Below are 13742 nucleotides of genomic sequence, written 5' to 3'. Positions count from 1 at the left end.
AACGCCTGCCTCTTTATCAGCGTAAAATTCAAGTTTTTATTTTTGATATAATTTTTTTGGGTTATTTTTGGGATTCGTTGATTCCTTTATAAATGAATCCTTTAAATGAATTATGTAAGTACACAACGTAGAAACATACATTTTCATTTACCAATAATATGCGCGGAAGAGTCGAGCACAGTTAACACGGCACTGAAGAGTTTCCTCTTGAGGGAACCCAATGCTTCGACTTCCCTGTTTCCTTCTTGTAGACTGTAGACTTCTCCACTATAACCCAATATGCTCTGAGATTAGGAGATTCAAAGAATACTCTAGGTACAGTAGAACCTTAGGTTGAACCCCTGTAACGTAATACAAGCTGATATCCATTACATATTCACACACACATTTGAGGCGTTAAACATTAATAGAAAATGTACATTCTGACATCTATGTTCTTTTAACGTCTACATCCTACTTAACTTCCCCAAAACATTACTAGTCAGACAACACTACTACCAAACCTAAACTCCAAAAATATTCACTTCGTAAATAAAAGATCACGTACAATAAGCAATAATAATTGATAACTGATCGGGTTATTGGCGCTTCACATGGTCATCCGGTGTTTACATAAGCGAGGATATTGTACTGGCGTAACGTAAATAACATCGATGGCATCCAACATCGAAAGGCATTTGTTTGTTTACAGAGGGAGATCGTATAAACAACCTACTTTTACTACAATTGATCTACAATGACTCAATGCAGATGGTTATGAGTAAACAGGGAGTGGACTCAATGGATCTCTTTAGTCGTTATAATCTATGTATTGGAGCTTGTCTATGTTCGTATCGTAGATCGTTTATCATTAATCTGAGTTAGATTATTCATTAAAGTATTGTCGCAATACGCCAAACACTTAAAGTTTTCAGAGGAAACAGAAACATTAGTCATTAAAAGTAAGAAAATTCGTATACTAAGCTAAATTGTTATAACAGTTAATTACATATTAGCTACTCCTTCATTATAGTTGTAGTGTATAATTTAAACAATAAAGATACTTACAATATAATACTTTTCATGTTTGTTGTTAATTATTTCATTTTTAAGTGAAAAGCACTGTTTTAGATTTTTGAACATTATATTTATTAAAATTAACTGTCATACTTGTATTAAATTAAATATTCCATAAACAAACTGCCAGCGGTCAAGTTCTGAGGAAAACTGTACTAATGTGCCTAAAATAGACCTATAACAGGAAATTATTTCATAGCAATTAATGAGTCTGCAGCGGCTGGTAATATATTTATTAAATAAAAAAGCATTACCCAAATATGTAGGCAAATAAGGTAGCGGATGGTATCTACTTCTCTACTTCTATAAAATACCTCTCTGCCAAATTTCATATTTGTACGTTAAGTGGTTTTCAAGATTTCATGATGACCTTTCGCATTTTTATATTAATCTAGTAGATGTATGAACTGTTTACTTTTAAAATAAAAAATACTTCAAATTTTAAAAATTAAGAAGACATAAATTTATTTGCGTAGACGAAAAATCATACGTATTTCCAAGTTTACCCTGTCTCTACGGCATCCATAGAAGTTGCCGTGAATATCTTCTACAACTTTACCCATAACTCGGTCAGTCGGTTATTCTCATTTGAATTTACCAAATATATACCATACCTGCGACTAGGATGGAATGAAAAAGAATTATCAATTGGAACACAGACATGTCCATCAATTGACACTAGGCAAATGACAGAATGTGATGAAGCATAGAAACGAACGACACGCAACATTAGCTTGCGTCATGGACGAGTGGACACTATGCAGGGGACATCGCTCTGCTGTTAGAATATGTTAAAACAGCACAAAATTCACAGACATTTGAACTCAAAAGCGGGTCTTCGCCGAACTTGCGGTAAGCTTATGAATAACAATTGAATAACCTATAGCAAAATACTACTACTTCTTGCGTAATAATAGAAACTGTAAGATGCTTTAACAAATTCAAAGTTTCATGTGAAATTGTAGGTATCCCTTTCTCAGATCTTCGTGAATAATTTCGAATTACGTGAACGGTAAAGGTCAAATCAATACAAAAACGTAGGGATGCAAAATAGCATAGTATCTCGTAATATGTTTAATACATTAAGCGGTTTAAAGCGACTACTATCAGAAACACATGAATTGAGCAACGTTTGTGTACTAAAGAGTCACCCTGACCTCAACAGACCCCTCTAGGTAAATACATACGAGCACAAATCCAATGATGATGATCTTATTGACAAAAGCTGAGCAGCGAGTAATCAGCTAATTTCCTGGGGTCAAAACTATAATACAGCGGACCTTAGAGTGCCAGTGCACCTGTCAATTAACGGTTATTACAAGTAGCAACTTACGTAACCACCACATGAATCATTCATTGTGTAACAAGCACAACTCTTCAGTACACAGTTAGTACTTCACGTAAGTATAGTAAGTTTATTGGAACCAACATACTACTGTGTACACATACCTAATTAGGTATGCGGCCTAGTTGCAACAGTACGCTAAAATTCTAAGCTAGTTGTCTAAATGGTAGCTCTGAAGTCTATACCCACATAATAAACCTTATACCTCAAGATTATAAATATCAAAATCTTGATAATAATAATAATCTCATAAACCTAGTATTCACTATACTGTGATTGAATTGATCACATACCAAAATAAATAAATAATGATTAATCTGAATACGAATAGAAGTTTATGCAAAGCTTGTTTTGGTGTCAATAATGTCATTTATTTTATAGATTTTCGCGCCTGTAATCCGCTTGGAAGCCAACTTCATAATGTGGATCTGTTGCTAATGCTTTAGAGTAAAACAATAGTTTGCTAAAATAAAAAAATAAAGAATTTGTACGTTGCATACAAAGGAATAATTTAGGTTACATATCCGCTCGTAACTATTTATGTAGATAGCTAATATTCTGAACATGTGATAGTGAATGAAGAAGCAATTCACGAGTTTCCGGCCGTCTGACGGCCCTCCTTGGACTCTGTGGACTGGATGATCGGTATGAATGTTTAACTAACATTAGAAAATTATTGTTGCGATCATTATACGAATGATTGGGTTTGATTACAACTCGCAATATGTCGATAGCCGATGTTGTCCAAGGACTATTTCCAATCAACTCGTGAGTGTACCTTTAGTTTGCATGAAATAAAATTAGATTGTGGAATAGAACAAAAGAAATTATAGATGCGTTTGAGTTTCGTATAATTATTATATATTGTAGTATGATTTAAATATAGTGTTTAGGCTGATAATTATTAACCTAATAACTTGGCAGTTAATGTTCATTAAAATTAGGGATTACTATATTTCAAGAATTTCATTACGTATCACAAATTAATAGTAATTATGGGAATCTCTTTTCTGATCAACTTTAAATACTAAGGTACTAAGGTAAGGTATTTGAGTGCTGACAATAATTAGAAGAAACAATTATGTAATTATTATCCAATTACATAATTGGCTTACATTATATTCATCACTTACTTATGACGTTTGTGGTGCCGGGGAAGGTGCCTAGCAGAAACTGTTTGGTTCATTATCAGCAGTAAAACTAGGCATGTAGCCATGTGGCAATACAATTCTCTTTCTACAATAGCAAACGCTTCGAATATTAAAAAATGTTTAGCAATGACATTTGCTATCGACAAGTTACGTGATCAAGTTATTGATGGATCTGTCATTCCTATACATGTATTGAGTTTTTCAAGCGTTAATGTTTGTAGAAAGAGAATCGACGTGCCACATGGCTACAGGCCCTGACCAGACAAAAATAGAACTAATCGCAGTGCGCGGAAACATGACTTATCGAGTAAGCCTGGCCATCTTGATGTGAATCATCGATTTCAGTTTAAGAGATTTCTGCGTCTTGTCTTGTGATTTATTTATTATTTTAGTTATGACTACAGCAAAACATTTTGTAGATATATAATAGTTTTATCACAATATACATTAGGGGTAAAATAATGTATATCTAGAATGGACGTCTGCCGTAGACTTTGCAAAAGTAATTCCCCAAAACCAATTACGAGTATGATTGCTGTAAATAATAAGTTCAAGCTATTTATTTTAACAATACAGTCTAATATCTACATTTATAATGAATCATCACATTGGGTTTTTGTAATTTTTATACCTTCAATAAGAAAGTTTTTCATTTTACGTCGCTTTCACTTGAGCTGTTTATCCCTAAATAGACCATGACAATTCCAACTATATCATTATTGTCATACTACCTACGGATCATTTGCTTGATACACAAATAAATTACATATCCATAGCTGTCGGATAACGATATTTTGTTTCCATAACAAAACTACCGTTCCACGGGAAGTAAGCCTTAATAGGCCGGTGCACGTGCGTTAACGTCTACGCTTGACTGTTTTACAGTTCAAGCGACTTGTACTTTTAACTTGGTTTAATCCAGCTTACTTGTAAGGCTTCTTGTGGCTCTTTGCATACTTATAAGATTCTTTTCCATTAAACTAGGTTTTTTTTTTTATTTGCTGCACATAGCGGATATTATACATGAGTAGGTATTACTTTGTAAGGGTAACCCAAGGGTAAAACGGGGCTCTATTATTAAGACTCCGCTGTCCGTCCGTCCGTCTGTCACCAGGCTGTATATCTCATGAATGACATTTAAACAGTCGAAATTTTCACAGATTATGTATTTATGCTAAAAGTATCTTTGCGTGATCGAATCAGAAATGAGGTGATCCGCAAAAGAACCAAAGTCACCGTCATACTCGTAGCTCAATGTGTCGCGAAAATAAAGTGGCAATGGGTGGGGTACATAGTTCGATGAGCGTATTGAAGTCCCAAGGTGCTGGAATGACGACCCCGCACTAAAAAGCGCAGTGTTGGTCGACCCCCCACAAGATGGACTGACGACAACATGTCGCAGGGATCGCTAGATGCAGGCGGATCGTGATGTTTGGAAGTCCCTACAAAAGGCCTATTGTCCTGCAGTGGACATCCATCGACTGATATGATGATGATGATTATATGTGTATTTCTGTTGCCGATTGAACGTTTTTATAAATAACGGTACGGAAACCTTCGTGCGCAAGTCCGACTTGCACTCTGTCGGTTATTAAACGTGACGCGTCAGAACAGAATCGGTATCATGAATTTTGTATGGTAGGTAACATTTAAACTTATGTGTTGTGACATGTCGTGATGGCTTCTGATGCATCGCATACAAAATGTATGAAACCGTTTTGATGCGTCACAACACGACACGTCAGACAAATGTAAATCCACCTTTCCGTCTTGCTTCTAAATAATTCTTAGTCCGGAGTTGGTGTTTCGGTAGTGTACACCCTCTTGTCTCGGAGGGCACGTTATGCCGTCAGTCTCGGTCATTATCATTAATATCAGATAGGTAGTGACCGATGCAAACATCCCAAAGGCTCCTGCACTAAATCAGCATGGTGCGTCGAAAGTTTTTAACTGCAAATCCTCTTTTCTAATAAAATATGGTAGGGCTGTCTTCTAATGGACTAATAGGTACAAAAAGTATGATGATGAAATTCACGATCGATCCATTCATGTTACTCGTACAAGGTTTTTTCTATATTATATTCAATATAAACCATAAAGAAATGTTCATGACTATAGTATATCCACTATAGTCTCACTACAATGTTATAAGGGAAGCTATAAATTGGCGAGATACCACACAACGAAATGGTTTTAAAACGGGCGTTGTGAACCAAAGGGCGAATAAATAAAGATAAGTAAAACAAATAGTCTGTAGTCAATAAGCTATAATAATAAGACACTTGTATTTTGTTTACAAAGAAAAGGATAACGACTGCTTACTTAGTCATGTTGTTCCAAAATAGCTTATCATTCTTGTCATAAATATTTACCTACAAATATGCGAAGTCTTTAATAAACGATATGTTATTAGGTATGTGAATAATATGTTAATGAGAAGCTACTAGTTTTAATGTTACTGAATAAATTTAATCCATAATATACAAATATAAATGGGAAAGCGACTCTGTCTGTTTAATACGTTTTCACTTGTTTAATAGGTATGAGATTTATGTAGATGGTATAAGTAGATATTACCTACGCACATTAGACGAAGGTTTTATTTCGATATACCATCTTATTAGAGACCCGTAAAAATTATTGTGGTGTATAAAATTAGCAAATCCCATCTACGTAGGCAGTGGGTTTTGCTGTGTATTGCAAACCTTACAAAAATATCGTTGATCGGCTCAACTTGAAGGAAGGTGAAATATATGATGAAAGTTTACAGAGAATCCATAAGTTCTTAAGAATTTTGGAATTACGCAATTAATAGTGGACTATTTATCAATGCCGTGGTCATCATGCGTTGTCATTTGTCAAGTACAAAGCACACACATTCAAATATTATTGTGGACAACGTGACAATAACAACAGCATGAAATGTCGCCAAATAAGATCGATCTCCTATTAAAAAGTGAATGAGTACCAAACACAAGTTCTTGGCACTCAATTCAAGTAGTCACATTTGCAAATTAAACCATCAACTCAATCCTTAAGGTTGAATTTGCTCAGAATTAAAATATTGGACTATATTTAAAGGCTTTTAGGTATAATTTTCTTTACCAATAATTCTAAAACTGTCAAAGCAAAGTTTTTAAGTGAAATATTCTACATGATTGTGCGTCTTTTTTTTGTAAGAGGTCAATGAGAAATAAGGATAACGATACGCATGGCTTACGGTAAATTAAATAATGAGAAAGTTTCAGAAAACTTGTTTTAAACTTATTTGATAACAATAATTACCCAGACAAAGTCGCGGGCAGCAACTAATAGTATATACCTATATACAATTATTATTATTACTGCAACGATTTCACTGTCGATCCAAAGAAGATAACTGTAATTTGGGTCGACGTCGGTTCATTTAACAATACTTTCTCCACGCGATTCTTGCTAACTGTTCTCACATACTCATTTTCTCGGTTTTAATGATTCTTAGTCATCATTTTCCGCAGTGAAATGAAACAACCAGCAATTACCATAATCATGATTCAAATTAAGAAGAAAAAGAAGAAGTAAGAGAAAAACTATAATGCACACAAGATATTAAGCTGCCTTACAAACACGATACAACTGTAAAAACTAAAAACTAAGTTTTAATAATGAAAGCGAGCAAAGGTGGCCTTATTGCTGCAATGCAATCAATGACTTGCATGTACGGAGATATTCGAAAAGAGAACTGGATGATAAACTGGATGTTTATCTTATACATATTGATACTACCTATAATACTTATGCATTAGTAAAGGCATTAGTTATTTGAATTCATTAAGGTAACAATATGACTGGCCTTGCGTATGTCTTCCTTCCTAACGAGCACATTTACAATAGTGGGTGTAGGATGCCCAAGCGTAGGCAAACCAGAGAATCGGGTTGATTGAGACGACGCATAGAAGACGAGACATTATAATTTAAGCGCTCAAAGATAATTTGAAAATGAATGACTATAATTTTTCAACAGACAGCTAAAATACGTATTCTTTTGAAAAACAAATTTTGAAATAACATGCATTATTACAATGTTACTGATATATAACATGTACGACAAATAACAATGAATGTAATAATCAAATCTAGAATTTGATTTTTTTGGCAGATGGAAAGCAATTATAAGGTATAGGTTGGAGCAAGCTTATTTAGATGATACCCATTCACTGGAGTAATCATAATATTAATACATTAGCAAAAAGAGGGCTCCACTTCGCCATTTCAAAAAAAAATTCTATTCATTTAAAACTAAAATGTATTTTTTAAGTTTAGATTGATTGACCAGACTGGCATTGTCTATCTGGGCGTTGCTGTTCTCAGGCATGCCTCATTCTTACGAGGACAGAAAATGACAATTGAGACCATAATGTACCTACTCAAATATTAATAGCGTAGAACATTAAACTTTTTTGTGTAAGTACACTGAGATCTCAGACAATGACGTTTCTCCAACGTAGGCGTTCGTCGACTTTATACAGCGCGGCGCAGACGCCGCGACAACGCAGTGCTTTTTCCTCTGTTTAAGCAAAATCGCTGAAAAAGAATCGCGCGTAGGAGTGACGCTAGCAGTATAAGCTTTTGTAAGCGCCACAGCGCAGAAGTCGCGAGAACGGCGTTTGGTCGTACTTTCGACAAACTCCAACGCTGTTTACACTTTACTAGTTCACAGTCAACCATTGTTAACTATACAAAACTTAACGGGTCTATAATCATATTTTTCGAACAATACAACTTTCAGTCATACCTAACCATTGTCTTCAGTGCAGAACAAAAGTAACCTATTAAAAATTTTAATGTAACGGTGCAGCAACCAAATTAATTACTTTTTTCTTACCGTAGAGAACTTTAACAAGAAAGAGTTCGTTTTCTAAACTATTCCTAATGGCGCAGTAAACAAGCCCGTTAATAAGATCTCTCTTGAATGCAAGACACTGCTGTGTATCTGTCTGTTGCATTATTCATTTCATCGCATAGTGTGTGAAACGAACACTGAACAAGCAGTTTTTTTTATAAACCTTAATCTTATGCGAAAGTATATAAGTTACGTTGGTCCTTCCATCGTGCATCGGCCAGTGACGGAGCTTAATAGAGTGAATACCAAATACTTCTGTCAGGGCGAAAATTCTGAAACATTACATAAAAACATATTCGGGCGAAAATTCAGAAACACTACATAAAAACAAAGGCTACAATATTGGACAACAAAACATAAAAAAACGCAAAAGCTTACGCTAATTCCGTGTAGTGTACTATGGACATTCATGTACTTAATAATGATGTTTCCTATTAATTATGCCACACATTTTGTTCATATGCAATAGTCGCTAATTAGACACATTGATGGCCCTGAACTTTTTAATGGAGGTTAAATCAATTACGACACATTATTAGTGCGAACTTGTAAATAAACACTAACTATTAAGCCTCAGCACATCGTGTTAGATAATCCCAAAAATGTGTGTTTAAAAAGAAATCATTGGAACTATTAGTGGAACAGATGAGAACGTCTAAAATGTTACAGACATGTCGACGCCTCGAACAGGAGCTATTTTAAAATTTTCAACACTCCATAAAGTTTGAAGTTTAAACCGCCCTCTAAATTCCCAATCAAGTTAGATATTTAGAAGTATAAAAATAGCTTCATATTTTTACAACACCATGCTTTCTTGTGAAAGTGTAGAGAAAATGAGAGACATCAGTGACAGAAATGTTATTACAGACAAGTTATTGTTCATTATCCCATATAAGTGCATGATTCTATCAAATGAGTTCGTGAGATACATTCACTCGTAGATAAAACGGCAAACTGAGACGCCAAATGCATTTGTGACGTACGACAAGAACAGAGTCAACGACCCAGTCACCAAGGATAGAAAATGGATACGCGTTGATTTATTACGTTATAATACGACAAATATAAGGGAAAGTGATACAAATTGTGGTAACTATGCGTGATACTCATTCAAGTATAAAAATACTAAAAAATATTCGTAATATTAAGCATATTTCGTGGTCTCGAGTAGTTTAGCAGTTTCGGCTTCTTTATTATTGCAAGGAGCTTTGAGCTCAATGACATTATTTTCTATTATTATTTTATCTATTTTAAACTTACAATGAAGGGTGAACGGAATGTTAGAAGCCTTCGTTTATTTCTATGAATGTTTTATTCCATTTTGCATAGTAATCAACGGTTATAGAAGATATGTCGCTGGTAAAAAATACATATTCGTAAATGTAATTTTCATAAACATTTGGTACTAGTTAGGTACGTATAGTTGTTTCAAAACAAGCTATTCTTTCATGGTGGTGTTTATACTGAGTAGGTACTATAGGTAGACGAGTTTCGAATTCTTAAACTTTTATCTTGTTCACGAACGCAATGTTTGTCGAACTGAACATTCCTAAAGACAATTATATACCATTTAAAGGGATCGTATAATTACAAACGCTACTTCATTCTTCGTTATCTACACAGAATCTAGGCGCCAATGAAGTCGGACTTACTGACGCTAGTCGCTCACGTGTCGCGTCACCCTGCTGATAGGCTGTCGGTAAATCAATATGCCCTGCCTCTACCACAATAATATCATCTATATTACAGTCTCGTTTCTGTGTCTTAGGACTATAATTACCTCAGCTTTCCTTCGCAACGATAAGTTCCTCCATATCTCGCGCGGACTTGTCCAACCAACTTTTGTTTTATCGATTCCACTATCACCAACACTGCTAGCACATCTATTTAGCTTTGTTGGGTGTGTACCGTTAGTGACTGCTTGATTAGCCATTCTAGACACAGGCAATAAATAAAAAAAATAAACACTAAAACCAAAAACACACTATTATACTCAAGTCATTCACTTCATTAACATTTTGAATGTTTATCAGGTACACTTCACTTTGAACGCATTTTCATTATTATTTCTGTAGGCAGTGTTGTTATATAGGTCTACTTTAGATTTAACTACACCAAACATTAAAAAATATAAACACGTAACAGTCCCACGTTATCTATAATAATTAACTAATCACTGATAATATTCTTGCAATTATTTAATCACAAATGTTATTAGAATTATCATTAAATGATCGATGGTGTAAAGCAAATAGACCGTTTTAACCTGAAGCACACTCACGTCTGTATCAGTTTGAGGTTAAGTTACCGGCACTACCGGCTGTCGGCTGGGCAGGGCAAGCGCCCCATCGAGGTCCCTTCACACGAGGTGAAAAAAAGCTCAACAGATGTTAACGCATTTGTTGTATACACCTTTCAAACTACTTTCGTATTTATAAATATATTTTTTACTTGCACATATTATGACTCATTTGATTTAAAACAAAGACGACTGCATTACTAAACATCAAATGAACTTCAACTAGCTTTACAAAAACAATTGACTTTAACTATACTTTGTTAATTCTTGGGAAATATCAGCGTTAACACTATCAAAACTATTTTTAAGTTTTTAAATTCGTTAAGTGTGTATAGACCTGCGTTAACCCAGTCAGGTACGAGTTAATTATGGCTATACCTACGAATATAGTAAAAGGATCCCGAGACCGTCACACTCGTACCCACGAGACACACAAAAGGAAGGACTGATTGATCATAACAAGATAAGTTAAGCAATCTTCCAAGACCAACATAACTCTTAATGTGACCGCATGAAAGTTGAAAATTGATTGTCATCGCCTTGTTTATTCTTACGTTTCAACCGTGACAATGCAAGAGGAGAACGTGCCCTAACCGCTTTTGCTGGTTTACAAAAAAAAATTAAACTTAAACCAATTCAGTTGCGTAAAGTTCATTGGAGTCGAATTCGCAAGAGCCTTCTGGCCTTGCGTACTTCAAAGTACATTTTAAAAAAAGTATATTTAAAAGTGGTTATGTTTTAAATTAAAAAATCGTCTCCATCTTATCTCCCAGTCTTTACGTCCACTGATAGCGTGGAATAGATAAGAATATTTCCTAGAATATGGAATGCAGTACCTTCGTCAGTTTCTATGACTTCGTTCACGATTACACTAACAGATGCGTTATTCATTTGAACTTATAATAAACAAATTATTATGAGTATATTGGTAACATATCTTAGAGGTCAATGGCGAGCATGCAAGAGATATTGCACATTTGAAATGTTATATTATCATAATATTATGTGATTGACTATAGATGCACAACTTGTTGTGGCGTGCTCATGTTAGTTGTAACAAACCCCTTGTAAATAAACCTTCCCCGAATTTTCAGGTCAGGGTATGGCCGTGAAACAGTTAATGTCTGTTTAGTGAATTCGACACATGCGAGCAGAATGGCCGCCACTACATGGTTATTTTTAACCCTGTGTAGACATGGGGTCAGTCACCCGCTTAGTCCTCCAGCGGCACGGACCAGTCCTATCACATGAGGAACTTGCGTGGGAATATGCCAGCTATAATATCCTTGAGGAAAGAATAAAAGAAAACGATCCAGATGTTCCCGGCGACAAAGTAAAAATATCTCGCAACTGTGACAAATGAGAACGAGAAACGATTAAAAGTTATATTGGTAAAGAATACGATTAAAAGTTATATTGGTAAAGAATAACTGTGACAAAAAAGAAACCATTTTAAACTTTAACGAGTAAGGTTGTAACAATGGATCGCTGCTTAAATGATTGCACTCCATAATTACTACATCAATCAAAATTCAACAGAGCCTCTATTAGTAACGAGTCATTTCATTTATTGCATTTTTATTTCTACGACAATTTGTTGGAGACTACATTGTTACGTTTGTAATTTAGCATACTTAAGTCATTTATATTGTGTATTGCTAATTTCGCTTACAAATTTTTAAATCTCACGTTTTAGAGTACAGAATATTTTTACCTAAGTATAAGAATTTTACCCGAGTTTTTCTTTCGTTGGGATTCTAGTTTCTACAATTTATTCAATAATATTAATCAATCAATTGATTAATGTTATTTATGTGCACGTAGTTCTTAGGTTACTCTTAAGGTACTCTTTTCTTAACAAGTGTCTATAGAAAAACACATTCGTAATATAAAGCTACAAATAGCTTCGTTTACATGCAAGTCTTGTTGCCTGTTTTTTACGGAATTACGCTCCGCTTGCATCGATCGTTGCTGCACCGGTTACTTGATAGTAAATATGACAATGTGAATTTGTTTACCCTTTGAATATTGGAACGTTGTACGCCAAATTAGTGGAAGTATGTATCTAACAAAAGATACTCATAAGTCTAAAAATCAACAATCGCTCTCACACATCTACCTACGTTAACAAAACAAAGAGTTATGGGAATTCATTATGTTTTAGTATTCAAGTGAACTATTAAAACGATAAAACAGCGCGTACACAAGGGTTAGTGCGACTAAAATAACGTACCTCCCTTTCTGGGGTGCGTTTATTTCGATTAGGGGAACTGTTTGAGGGTGAATAAGATGTACGACTAGGGGACTTACCGTTGCAGTATCGGTAAGGGTGACGGTAGCAAAGGTGGGTCCACTGTTCGTGCCAGAGGTACTGTTAGTTGTCACACTTCCGACCTGGTTATTAGAGCTCTGTTCTATGATGCGCTGTCGGAGTGCTAATCTTTCGAGGCTAGCTAGTCGATGAGAGCCACCTGTTCCTTCTCTGTCACGTTCTCGAAGTCCTGTCGCACTGAGTGTGCTTCCTGCGCTAAATGATCCACTATATTTCGGAAGGGTCGGCGGAGGTACCGGTCTAGCGGAACCTCCTCTCCCGAGTAAGGAACCGCTGGAGGTGTACGCGTAACTGTTCGGTGTCCCGAGAGTGGCTGTCCGAGGAGCTGCTCCGATACCGTTGATACCGTTGGTACCGTTGACGGCGCCGCCATTCACCGTGGTCGTGCTGCCGTTCATCTCCCGCGAGTGGTGTCCGTCATGCGAGTACAAACACACACTGTCACTAGTCGCGAACGAACGATCGCGATGTGGTGCGGTGAGCGAGCGTTCGAGCCGGTTGCCCGTCCGAGGCGGTTTGACAGCTCGAGCGGTGCAGCCGCGGCGCGCGGGCGGAGGCTCTGTACCCCGCGCTCGACGTCGCCATTCGCCACCGCCGCCGACCCCAATGAATCCCAGGATTATTGCCACACGACTGCCCCGACTGGAGGGTTGAAAATGCATTGTTGCATCTCTGTC

General features: G+C 36.0%; 1 protein-coding gene across 3 annotated transcripts in view; it reads right to left on the bottom strand.

The window, feature by feature from the left end:
* LOC112051923 (septin-7) overlaps positions 1-13742 on the bottom strand; it is a 37553-nt gene extending 23811 nt beyond the window's left edge. For all 3 annotated transcript variants that reach the window (XM_052882704.1, XM_024090777.2, XM_052882712.1), the window contains exon 1: positions 13044-13742. In XM_052882704.1, coding sequence (XP_052738664.1) covers positions 13044-13727 — 684 coding nt within the window. In that variant the 5' untranslated portion in view covers positions 13728-13742. The remainder of the gene's footprint in view (positions 1-13043) is intronic.

This window comes from Bicyclus anynana, chromosome 1 (genome assembly GCF_947172395.1).
Source record: "Bicyclus anynana chromosome 1, ilBicAnyn1.1, whole genome shotgun sequence".
In the NCBI taxonomy this organism is placed as follows: Eukaryota; Metazoa; Arthropoda; class Insecta; order Lepidoptera; family Nymphalidae; genus Bicyclus; species Bicyclus anynana.
Note: the sequence above shows the minus strand (reverse complement) of the source record. Positions and strands in the feature narration are given on the sequence as shown.